Consider the following 13,067-nt stretch of genomic DNA (forward strand, 5'->3'; position numbering starts at 1 on the left):
AAAAAGGTACCAAAAAAACATCGTCGTGAGTAGTGAACCGTAAGCAGCAATACGTAACTGAACGAAGTACAACTCGAAAAACATTGTAGACTTTATAATGCTTTAAAAATATACTGCAGGTAACATTTTATTTGTAAAAACGTTAATTAGAGAAAAACTCGATCGCCTATTATCGTATAAGTGTCCAATGTGCAGCAGGCTGAGCAAATTTGTCCCCCGTGAAATGTCACTTTTTGTAGTTTTCTTAAAGTTTGCATACTCTAGAACAAGACTACATAAATAACTCAACATATATGCAAAACATGCTAAACCCGACAAACTTCGTCTTGTCTTTTTTTCGTTTCTTGACGTTTTTAGCTTGTTTGCATATTCGGCCTCCTGTGATCAAAATTTGATTTTACGCAACTCTTCCGTACAATCTGCAGATTTTCCGGGATCGGTTCCGAAGTGGCCAAAGTTGTCACTTTTTGGCGTTAGAACCTTCCTTGGACATATACGAACCCAACGCAACAAAAGAGCACCTCTGATTCGCGTTCGAACAAAACCGTCAAAATTTTGTATATATGACACATTCTCCAGCCACAAAAACGACACGTTTGGCTGATAAGTCGAACATTTTTTTAAAATTAATTAGAGCATGGAAAGGTTAATAAAAATCTTCATATTTGAATTTCTTCATATTTTGCGATTTCAGGTGACTCCCATAACAAAACATCTAAAATAGGGCTTGCTTTTTGGGCTGAACTTAGTTAAAGAATGCCTCACCTTTTGACCTACGAAGATCTTGCGAACTCGATTTCTATTCTAAGAAACTCAACTGTTGACACTCTTTAAATAATATTAAACTCCGATCAGATCGTGCCGTTTTGGCACGATCACTTTGATGTACAACATTAACGAATATTGTGTCAGGACACGTTGGAGAGGCAAAATTTGGAACAAAAATATTATATATTGAAGCAAATAATATTTTGTTAGTATTTTCACAATTTTGGCTAATCTAGATTTTTTGTAATAAAATAAAAAAAAGAAGTTCCTATTTGTCGACCAGTAAACTTTATTTGATTTGACATCTCCATCGAAATGAGTTCCCAGTACATTATGCAGGAGACGCATGGTGCTTTAGGTTCAATTAATGTAGCGAATTTCGACAAGTTTTGCTCACAAACCTGTTAATTTGATCTGTAAACATATTCAGCTATTTTTTTAATGTTTAAGTATTTTCCATGAAAAGTTCAACCTTTCTTTTGAAATTTGGTGAGCTAAAATTGTTTTTTTACCGTTCCAGGAATATGATTTTTAGAAAAAATGTGATTTTTGCTAACATCGTTAAATACGCTATTGTTGGACCACCCTGTTTTAAATAGGACCACATTAATCGCCAAACAAAAAAGCAGGGCTGTGGAGTCGGAGTCGGAACCGGAGCCGGAGTCGGTGGAGTCGGGTCTTTTTGGAGACCTGGAGTCGGAGTCGGAGGCGGAGTCGTCAAAACTCGAACAGCTGGAGTCGGAGTCGGAGCCGGAGTCAGCTAAATTTTAAGAGCTGGAGTCGGAGTCGGAGTCGGAGCTGAAAATGTCTGATAATCCGGAGTCGGAGTCGGAGTTATATTAAATTCAACAAAAATTATGTTTTTTTTATTGTTTAGTATTTCATATATAACAGCTTAATTTACAAAACTTCTTATATTTTTAATTGTTTTTTACGTCGCATGCACTGCATCGCCATTTTTTTCATTTTTTTAGAGATTTATCAGATGCCATTATGTTTTAGAAGCTTTTTATTGTGATTGGAAAGCTCTAAATGTGTTATTTCACTATAATCACGAAATGATAACCTCTTACCCAAGTATCTAATCTAATCTAATCAAACACTTGTGGTTAGATTACGCCCCAAGTCCTTTTTTGTCAATATTAGTGATTGCATTACATCCGAGTAACCCCGAATATGTATTGCAAAAATTAAAGCGGCCAGGCCTACTGCGTTGCATTAACCGCAGAGACAAATTCTGAGAACGGATCACATTTCACAGAATCAACAGGGGAGGAAGGATGCGTGGACATACCGTACCAAACGCTCCGAATGAGTTTTGGCTGGTTGTGTAAGTGTAAATTTGGCAAGTAATTATTATTTTTTAAGGAGGGGGAAGAGGGATGAGGGGGTAGAATTTGGATTAAGGACATGGAAGATGGGGTGGGGTAGGAAGGATATTTCATTTGATAAATAGAATATAAATTATCTGGCAAAAAAAGTATGGAATGATCTCACCAAGGTTCTTCAAAGCATTCGACAAACCGAATATACATCGAATACGATACTGTTGCTTCACTAGAACATCATCAAATCCAGACATCCGCAGGTTGTGAACAGCTTTTGGCCTTGCCGGAACGGCTGGAACCAAACGGAAATCCTTTCCGTTACGCCACACGAAAAAAATCACGCAAAACTTCACTTTTGGCTTCAGCGTGTAGATTCACTTACAGCACAAACAAAACTAAAAAAAACTCATCAGAAACCTTCTTGGAATTTGCCAATGGAAAATAACTCTAAACCGAAGAAAAACGTCAAATTTTCGGCACCGAAAAAATTTCACGTCCGAACTCGCACATGGCAACTTCGATCCCCCAAATGATAACCTCTTACCCAAGTATGTAGTATTATAACTCAAAAAAATAATAAAAAATATTGGTTATGTAGTCAGACATATCTAATTGATTCTTGACTGCTTCCTTTTGCCTATATTTATGTGCCCTTTCAATTCAAATATGACCAAATTTCTTCCAGTTCTTTCTGAAAAAGTACACACACAGTACACAAACATTTAAAAATATGTGGAGTCGGAGTTGGAGTCGGAGCCAACCATTTGTTGAAAGCTGGAGTCGGAGTCGGAGTCGGCTAGAGTTGGTAGGCCGGAGTCGGAGTCGAAGTCGGAGCCAACCATTTGTTGTAAGCCGGAGCCGGAGTCGGATTCGGAGTCGGCTAATCTGAGAAAGCCGGAGTCGGAGTCGTTGAAATATGACCTGACTCCGCAGCCCTGCAAAAAAGTACGGGTGTAATATTTTTTTCCATGAAACTCCTATTACAAATTGGGGCAATTCGGAGCACCTTTTAATCTGGATCCTGCTGTTTAGTCGTGAAATCACTGTATAAAAATCACAAGTGTAATTTTCCGCTACATCTCATACAAATCAAAAGATATCGACTCATTTTTAAGTACAAACTTTATTTACATTTAGTAAGCCATTTTTCATTTACATGTAGATCAAACAGATGCCATTGAAGGACAGCACGCAGAAACGAGTCCGTTTTGTAGTTGTCTGCAAGAAAAGAAGAGAAGAAGTAACATTAGCCATCTTAACAAACCTTTCTATAACACTTTAGCTTAAACTAACCCTCGGTGCGATGGTTGTTGCAACCTTAGTTGTAGTAGGAGGAGCTTTCGTCGTCGTTGCTGCAGCCTGTGTTGTCGTCGCTGGAGCGTTCGTAGTCGTAGTCGTAGTAGTAGTAGGTGGTTTCTGGGTTGGACTATCGTATTAGTAGTTTGTAATTGTTCGCTATCGTGCTTTATAGTCGGTTGACAGATTTAAAACTTTTGAGTTTTGTTTTTTTCCTAGGACTCGTTTTTTTTCGAAAAAAATAAGTATATGAGGCAAAAACAACCTTAAACGTTCAACAAGCTCATATTTGCCAAAGATTCTCAATTCGGACTAAAGAATTTAAAAATTGTGGAAAACCAAAATAGTTTTAGATTGGTTTCCACACTCTTAGAGCATGGAGAAACATACACTAGAAATACATACTTCAGAATCACATGAATTATTTATAGCTGTTGATTTTGAATCTTTTTCTCCATAGCTTGTATGGAAGACTAGATTGCTTAGTAGACGCTGCCTACAACTCATAAATTGTATGCAATATGTATGACAAGCAAACAGCACTCATTTTCCACACAAACTTTGGAGAGAATAAAATAAAAAGATTTAATAAATCTGAATAAATTAAAAAAGAATACTTACCATTGTCGTTGTGGTGGCTGCTTCGGTTGTAGTAGAAGCCTATTTAAATGTTGAATTGAATAATAAGTTATGCAAAATAACAATCAAGGTTTACAATTTACTGTTCATTACTTACCGCCGTCGTAGTCGTTGTTGTTGTCGTTGGGGCTTTCGTTGTGGTTGTTGTAGGGGCCTTCAGAGAAATGAAACAATATGCAATGAATAGAAGAACCCCTGTTAGGCCCATTGGGTATATTTAATTTTAGGTCATATATAACTTATAAGGCCTTTGGCGTCATCCATAAAGTACGTCAAAGCTCTAGGGGGAGGGTGGGTTGTCGCAAGTATGACAAAGTGTGATATACGTGAGACTGTGACGTCACACTAGACTATTTCTTTAATACTGAAAATTCAGTCTTTAAATAGGGGAACTATACCCTTTTTCAGCCTATTTCTATTACACAGTCCAACAAGATTTTGTCTCTGAGACGAGTATATGTGTTCCTAGTAGAATTTTGCCTGCTGAATTCGAATCCGGGTCCAGAATTGCTCCAAATGGTCCCAATTTTGAGATACACTCGTTTGAAATGTTAGTTTAGGCCAAAATTAGCTACTTTGTCGACTATTTTACAAAAGAACTATTGAATAAACAAATAAACCAATACATGTATCTTAAAGTTCACGTTTTCCCCTTTCTGAAACACCCCTGGTTTTTAAAATTTTATTGTTTCTACGCATATTTATAGCCATTTTAAAATTATATTTTCAGTTGGTTCTCATTCAAGTTTTTCCAACTTGCATGCAAGTCAAATTCTTATTTTCAAATGGCTATAAATATGCGTAGAAACAATCAAATTTTAAAAACCAGGGGTGTTTCAGAAAGGGGAGAACGTGAACTTTAAGATACATGTTTTGGTTTATTTGTTTATTCAATAGTTCTTTTGTAAAATAGTCGACAAAGTAGCTAATTTTGGCCTAAACTAACATTTCAAACGGGTGTATCTCAAAATTGGGACCATTTGGAGCAATTCTGGACCCGGTTTCGGATTCAGCAGGCAAAAATCTACTAGGAACACATATTCTCGTCTCAGAGACAAGAAACATTTGATTTTTTGTTGAACTGTGTTATCGGCCTATCAGCACTTTGATCATGAATTACAGTTTTCATAAAGTGTTTTTGACTGTTCCAAAGTAATAAATAGTTTAAATAAAAGTGAGCAAGCAAGGAGTTCGAGTGCGTCGATGGTCGGGTGCGGTTCGATTTTCTCGTGCGCGTGTTTTGAGTAGTGTTTTTTTGTCGATTTTCCCGGAAGTTTTGCATGGTCGTCTCGGAGGGTTCCTGGAGTTTTGTTGCGTACGGGGTATCACCGGTTTTCGGCCAGATACGGTGTGAAATCCGATTTTTCGTCGAAGTTTTTCTTATCGGAGTCGGCCTCGTGTTTTGCGAGTGTGTTGGTGGAATGTGGTAGCTTCCGGCCTACCAGAGCAGGGCCAGAGTGTTTTCGGTTTGGTGCCCAATTGTCCGGGAAGAGGGGCTCGGGTTCCCTGAACCTGGACTGGATGCGTTGGAGGCGGAGTAGGAAAGGGCAGCGGCGATGGACGGGGCACGGGCTTTTTGCTTGTGTGTGTGTGTGTCGTTGGCATGGTGTGCTCGCCGCCGAGCTCGCCGCTGTCAAAGCAGATTTTGCCTGCCAAAGAGATGGATTCTGCTGTTGGTGTTTGACAGCAAAGAGGGTATTTTTTCATAAGGTGGTAATTGGTATTTACAGACTTTAAAAAAAACTGCAGACTTTTTTTATATTGTGGCAGAGATAGTAAAAAAATGTATTTTTTGTGAACAGCAATCGAAGTCTGTAATTTCTTTACGATATGAACTAAATCGGTAGTGTTGGTCGTGCGAAGGAAGAGCTCTAGGAGCAAGATTGTGATTATATCCCGAAAGCGTCAATGATTGAAGTTAACATTAGCAATGCAATGTATCCTTTTATAAGATAAGTTTCAATATTTCTTTAAAAATTGTTCCTTTTCTTTTTATTTAGTTCTTATCTATCCATCGAAAACCTCTTAAAACCCCTCCTTCCCCTTTTTCCCATCAAAAATTCTAATCGTTTTTCTGATTTTTACTTTAACATAATCTATACCACCCTGCTACTTTTCTATAGCTTTCTATAGTCCTTTCTAATATCATTAATATAAGTTTTGAATATTTCAGCAAGGTACGAAGGTAAATTATTATATAACAAATGATAAATTATAAAAATTGTAAATGATATTATATAATTACAACACTAATGCGATTATAAATCGGAGCGTCTGGTACGGTATGTCCACGCATCCTTCCACCCCTGTAGATTCTGTGAAATGTGATCCGTTCTCAGAATCCTCTCTGCGGTAAACACAACGCAGTAGGGCTGGCCGCTTTAATTTTTGTAATACATTTTCGGGTGTTCTCGATTGTACTGCAATTATTAATAATGACAAGAAAAGTGCTTGGGACGTTATCTAATCACAAGACTTTCCAGCATGCTTTCATCGGACTGGCTGCGTTTGTGCTAGATTAGATTAGATTAGATTAAATAAAAGTGAGCAAGCAACTTTCCATTGTTGATGTATCTGAAAATGTTGATTTTATAGCGGAAAACTGCAAAAGTGATGAGAATTGGTCGAACGGCTTAGACTGATTAAAATGGGTGTAATTCCCCTATAGCTTAAAAAGTTTAATTGTTGATAAACTTTACTAATAAATCAATCACGATTCAGGGCTTTAAGAAACAGAGTTTTTGATGTATGATTTAATATGTTCAAAAAACTGTGATGGTGATAGTGATTTTTATCACAACAACATTGAACAAAATAAAAAAATCCAAACGCAACCAGTAAAAAGTAATAACTTTTTCGATTGAATTCCGAATTTAAAAATATGTCTTTTTTATAAATCATTCTAAAATTGTAAAAAAAAAAACAAGATAGTGGGGGGGGGTCGGCAAAACGTGACGTACTTTTCAAAGGGGGGTCAGAGCCAGCGTGACAAAGGGGGGAAGGAGGGTTAATTTGGCAGATTTTAGCGTGACATACTTTATGGATGACGCCTTTCAGGATTAATCGCTTTGATGTCCCTATTAATTATTAACAAAAACTTACCGCCGTCGAGGTTGTTGTGGTGGTTGTAGTAGTAGTGGTAGTGGTGGTACCATTGCAGTACATGTAGTTGATTGCCAATATATCTGGAGCTGTTAGCGTTATGTCGTTGCCGAAGTCTCCGGTCCACGGTTTCTAAAAGATTATTTTTTTAAGTCAGAAAGTTCCATCCTTTCGAATGATTTCAATCAACTTACCAGATTGTTCATCACTGGTCTACTGTAGCTGGCGGCTCCTCCCCACTTGGAATAGTGCATAACGCTACCGTAGTAGTACGGAATTCCGTACAGCTCAGCCTGGGCGTAAGACATCTTGGCAAAATTGGCATCGTAGAACGCGGCTGAAACAAACAAAAATGGTTTTGAACAATCCCCAACACGGTCAAGCCTCAATCAACTCCTACTGGTTTGGTACTGAGTCAGCAGCGCTCTTGTATCGATGGAAACCCAATCGTCACGATCCGGCCGCGTGAACTCGTGGTAGAACCCAATGGCGTGCATCAGCTCGTGGGCGACGGTTCCCGTTGTCATGCAGCTGGGATTCTGCAGGTTCACGTGGTTGTACGTGTTGTCCAAGCTACGGCCCACGTACGACCAACATCCGGTATCACTGTTGTCAATGGTGATAAAGTTAGCCTGCGTTGTTCTGGGGATGAATCGCACACACGTGTTGTCGGTGTACTGTTGCATTGCTTGTAGAATGATTGTTTTCTCGGCGGCAGCTAAAAACAAATATGTTTGAATCTAAAAAACAATTCAAAATTACAAAAACAATCAAGAACTTACTAAACGTTCCCGTAATGATATACGGAACGACCGCTCCTGGCCATCTGACGTTCGGATCCCTGCCCAGTGGAATGGCATTCGCCGCGACCGACGGTTTCAGCATGATGTCACTCTGGTAGTAGAAACCGATGCCGAGTTCAAACGGATGCGTTTTGTTCACACCACGTTTGTAGTTTCGGTGACGATCGCCTGAAAACGGAAAATCTCTAATCCTTGCCATCTTACCACTAACCGTATTCAGCAGTACTTACCGACAGCCTTGTGGGGCCTGGTAGCGAAATAAGTCGTATTTCGCGTGCCCTTAATCGGGATGCGAAAGTCACGATGGCCCAGACATCCCACAGCCGCGGCAGCCAGCACCAGCAAAACACCTAAACCGTTCATCTTCTCAGTCTGGTTTGATGCTCGGTGCGCAAAAATGAGACACTTTTATAGCGAATTCGATTACAATTGAACTTATTATCAAAAAAATTAAACGGTAGCACCGATACAGGTATGGGTGAATTTTGCCTGGCTGTTTTTCATTGTTATTTTTTATTGATTCGAACTTGAGTGAAAACTAATGTCACTAAAACGTTAAGTTAAGAAAAAGCCACTGAATTCATATTATAAATACGGCCCCGATACACTTCATGGGTCATGGGAAAAAAATACAATTGCCTGATCACGAACGAGACGACGAAAAAAGGACGAAAAGCTCAGTGTTACAAACATGGGTATACAGTGGACTCTCTCGTTGTCGATATTGAAGGGACCGTCGAGAGAGGGAGTTATCAAATTATAGAACGAAAAATCAAAGCAATCTTCTCGAAGGGACTGAAAATTTATTGGCAGCTAGAGCAATATTGATATCGAGGAGATGCAGGGTTAATTTTTAAGAGTGTAGAACAGATAATTACAAACAAAAATAAGGGATTTGCTTGTAAACATCACGAGTTATCACGAATTTACGAAAAAAAAGTTATGGAAAAGTAGGTTGTGTCACCCGCGACAGACACAAACGACGAAACGAAGAGAACCAAAAAAAGTAACTTTTTCGAAACTTTCTTTCGTTAACGGTACACATCAACCATCGCTTTTGCACCCAGATTTCTGTTACAGACATTTTAGTATCTTCAAAAATACGGGAACTATCGATATGATTTTTTATTCATCCCCTAAATTACAGTCTTCAAAGTTATTTACAATAAAGTTTGACCATTTTGACAATCAGATTCTTTCAGGATTGGGTCCGTAAGTTTGACAAATTTGGAATAAGAAGACAACAACTTCTTCGGTTGCTGTGCACCCTTAAATCGAAATAACTCGTGATGGTTACAAGTATGTCCATTTTTTTGATTTTGTAATTGTCTGCTTTGCTACTTTATAGAACATTGTTACACTCTAAAAAATAACCCTGCAAAGTTAGAAAAAACACGAGATTTAGCTTTTATTTTTTTACATTTTTACACTCAAATTCCACAGCCGGAACAAGTCAAGTCCGGGTAGTCCCAGGAATGGCAAGATAGGCCTAGTAGTTGTAAGAAGACAATTACAGTCATCCCACATATTCGGAACAACCACAAATTCGGAACACTTTTGTGATAATTTGTCAACAGCATGCCAAATGCAGCTTTTCTCTCGACCCTACTATTTTTAAGGACCTTTATTTGGACATTTTCTTGCTATTTCACTAGTAAAAGTAGTATTTTTTGAACAAAAAACTTCATTTCAAGACTATTTTATCCTGAGCAGCAAAACACTGCCTCCAAATTGCCTGTTCCATGATTGTGGGATGTTATTGTGCCTCCCACAATTGTGGAACACCTGAATTTAACTGATATTTTCACAAAAAAAAGTTATCAGACCATGGATAAAACATCACTAAGCTTGAGTTTCACTGGTTGCAGTGTGTGAAGTCATTATTTTGTTATAAATATGTACTTCGGAGAGATCCAAAGTTTGTTTACATCCGTGGATTTCAAGGGTCAACATTTTTCTTCAAAAACTTGATATAAAAGTTAAAATTTGCAGTTTTTCGACACAGCATACGAAAGATCGCAAGAAAAGCTTTCAAATGAAGGTAAAACCGAATCACTAAATTCAATTATCGATTTCCTATGATTTTTTGAACATTGGCCGATCTGTAAACTGTTCCGAATATGAGGGATGACTGTACGACTGCTTGTTCCGACTGTGGAATTCTGGTCTTCGGTGCCGGGATGTAGCTATGTTCGCAGCAATCGTCCGAAAAAATCATGGCCTCGAGCCGTGAGAATAATGGTACCGTTTACGGACTCAGCGAATACAGCTTGAAGTGGCCGATAGAATTATGCCCCCGAGCTCATTAGAAAAAAAAAATAACCCGTCAAAAAAACTCAAAAGTTCCAACTACGAGAATCGTGCCAGGAACCTTTAACAGACCATCTCAATGACTTAACTGCCTCGGCTACCACAGCTTGGTGACTAAATTTTGGTCAGAAGTCGATGCATTTCACTTGGAAAATCAGTTTGCCAACCTTGATGAAAATTTTTCCGCAGCACTCTACTGAGGTGCAAAGTGCGCAAAGTTGACAGTTCTCAGTCCTGCAAAGCAGTGTGATGATAAAATCTAGGCCTAGCACGATTGACACAGAACTCTAGGCACAGAGAACAGATGTATATCATTGAGCAAAAAGGAATGAAAAAAGTGTGTAAAAATTCAAATCAAAATACGTTGAAAAGAGCTAGGGCGTGCACCATCCGCCTAGATAGCGCCACTTCCAAAATCATGATGGCCTACAGTAGCAGAACGTTGAACCATCTAATCACTGCATAAAACATTCCGTACGAACGACATCAGACCAATGTCTGACTGTCCTTCATCAGAGGGTTGCAATTTTACGCGCCAAAGAAGGTAAACAAAACGAAATCGGACATAACATGTGTTAAGGGACTATTTTAGTTGTCGCTTGAAAAATCATTTTTGAATGAATTTTCTGTTATGTTTTTGTTAATGTTAATGCATTTTTTGCATTGTTTTTAGTCAACTGAAATTATACAGAAGTAAATTTTATATTTAAACGAGGTTAAAATTTACTGCTGAATCAAATGCCATCATTGGTGCTTGAAAAAAAAAGCTAAGCAATTTTTTTGCAGCCGCTGTACATTTCGTGACGTTACAAGTCTGCGTTACAAAAAGTATGTTCTGCTTGCGTTGTAACGTCACGGAAATTCTCAATGCTTGCCAAATCTTTGTGAAAAATTGACCAATTTCGATCTACCCAGTTGCATTTGACGGGAAATTTATCCTATTTTCAGGATATGATCAGCTTTGGGAAAATGGTTCCTGACCACCGGAGATAATTCGGGTTTCCGGAGGTGGTTTTGAGGTGTTTTTTGCTGATTGAAGTGCCTGAAAACACGATATTTCGGTTTATTGCCGTTTTCACTTCACTTGCGTCAAAAGCCAAGTTAATACATCTTTGAATGTTTGCAAAAGTTGCCGATTTAGCGGTCCCATCACACAAGTATCGGACTAACATTCCCATCAACTTTCCCGTTTCTTACCACTGGTCGTGGCCGGCGTCGGTATTAATCAGCATGATAGGGACCTTTAAAAATTGCGAAGGGTGATTGGTTCCTGCTTTTCATCTGCGGTCCACGGAGCAATGTTTGGGGGTCCTGGACAATAACGAAGTAGCAGCTACGGGTAGACACCAATGATATGCTAGAGAATCCAATCACAACATCTATTACGCCATTAAATCAAGTTTTAATTTTTTTTTTCCAAAGGTATACTAGCCCGGAGAATGGCGAAAAACATCTGTTATCAACGAAAAGGATTTAAATTACAATTTAATCAGAAGTGATATTTGAACAAATATAACTAAACTAAATAAAATATGCAAAAACTCAAATAACACATTAAATTTATTTTCTTTCGACACGCTCAAAAACAGAATGTGACGTAAATCTAAATTTTAAGCAAATTTGACTAACCTAGTTTAAAAAACATTCAGGTCAATCAACCGTTCCCTCTTTCCTCCCATGACAATTTCCGCAGTTGTTCTAGACCTCATCTTCAAAAACTGATGATGTTCGCTTTTCACAATTCATCGTCTTCAAAACATTTCGTTTTGCGCAATTCTTTCTTTTTCTGTGAACGAAATTAACTGTTTCAGGTTGTTTGTTTTGTCTACAGTCTGCATATGGGTGTGACAGCTGCAATTAATAATAGGAGCAATTATGTTTGCTTTCCTTTGTCAAATATAGCACTCGAGTTCTGATATATAATAGTAGTTTATGCAACAAGTTGCGAAAAGAGGATTTTTTCAGCACGAGTCGTACATTTATCCAACGAGGTTCACCGAGTTGGATAAATACGACGAGTGATGAAAAAATCAAGTTTTGCAACGAGTTCCATACAACGTTTTTTGCAATTCCGAAAACACCCTTTGAACAGAATTATAGGACAAATGTCCATGCATTGAGTCAATGAATCGTTTAATTCAAAAAAAATGTTGAAAAGAATAATTTTTGGAAACAAGTGCTGAAACGTTCAACTTTTCAGCATCCATTTCAGTGCTGAAAAGTAGAACTTTTCAGCATTTGTTTTGAAAAGGGTTACTATTCGATTCTGTTATTTTTGGTACAGAAAAGTAGGCTATTTCGTCGTTCAAGAATGACAGGAAAAGTAATTAGTTTCACGACGGAATTGCAAAAATATATATAAATGCAATTTTTTTTTCGTTTTGCATTTTTTTTGTTTCATTTTTATTAGGTCCTTTTCGGTACTGAGACCTGGTTAGGACCGAGTCGGCTTTTGTAATTACATTGTTCTTAATGCTAGGAGTAATTACAGAGGATCTTGTGTTTCGTTTTGCATTGTAAGAATAAATACTAATTTCTAAACATTTAGCATGAGCATGAGCATGAGAGATCACCCATGGTAGCCCCTCCGTTGCAACCGTAATATCCTTTCAGCACTACTGATTATAGGCTTCGACGATCTAGTGGTTTTTCCCTTATCAACAGCATGTATGAATGCGCTGAAAAGATAAAACACCATGATTGCTAAAGCTAGATCAGTTGCGAATAGGTAACAGTCATTGGCCACCAACGGCGCCCGCCATGTCAGTTTGTAGACCTCGATTTTAAGGGACGGGAATGTTAGTTAGCGCAGGTTGCTACT

The 13,067-nt window shown here is 38.2% G+C and overlaps 1 protein-coding gene across 2 annotated transcripts; it reads right to left on the bottom strand.

Annotated features, from left to right (window-relative positions):
• Window positions 1-3,200: 3,200 nt before the first annotated feature.
• On the bottom strand, window positions 3,201-8,312 carry LOC6046272 (zinc metalloproteinase nas-14). 2 transcript variants are annotated; one of them, XM_038263090.1, is made up of 9 exons: window positions 8,167-8,312; window positions 7,916-8,104; window positions 7,534-7,851; window positions 7,328-7,470; window positions 7,134-7,265; window positions 4,129-4,185; window positions 4,014-4,052; window positions 3,390-3,512; window positions 3,201-3,314 (listed from the first exon to the last, which is right to left on the bottom strand). In XM_038263090.1, the coding sequence occupies exons 1-9, from the start codon at window positions 8,297-8,299 to the stop codon at window positions 3,249-3,251; spliced, it is 1,200 nt and encodes a 399-aa protein (XP_038119018.1). In that variant the 5' UTR covers window positions 8,300-8,312; the 3' UTR covers window positions 3,201-3,248. The 2 variants fall into 2 exon arrangements, with proteins under 2 accessions (XP_038119018.1, XP_038119019.1); XM_038263091.1 differs by having other exon boundaries at window positions 3,238-3,314; window positions 3,390-3,522.
• Window positions 8,313-13,067: the final 4,755 nt, after the last annotated feature.

Source organism: Culex quinquefasciatus, chromosome 3, assembly GCF_015732765.1.
Source record: "Culex quinquefasciatus strain JHB chromosome 3, VPISU_Cqui_1.0_pri_paternal, whole genome shotgun sequence".
Lineage (NCBI taxonomy): Eukaryota > Metazoa > Arthropoda > Insecta > Diptera > Culicidae > Culex > Culex quinquefasciatus.

Bases quoted from the DNA above. Each gene is read 5' to 3' on its own strand.
- LOC6046272 (XM_038263090.1), bottom strand. From the start codon at position 8,299: ATGAACGGTTTAGGTGTTTTGCTGGTGCTGGCTGCCGCGGCTGTGGGA. The intron at 7,852-7,915 runs GTAAGTTCTTGA...ATTTGTTTTTAG, and splicing joins TATCATTACGGGAACGTTTA to CTGCCGCCGAGAAAACAATC. The intron at 7,266-7,327 runs GTAAGTTGATTG...ATAATCTTTTAG, and splicing joins GACCAGTGATGAACAATCTG to AAACCGTGGACCGGAGACTT.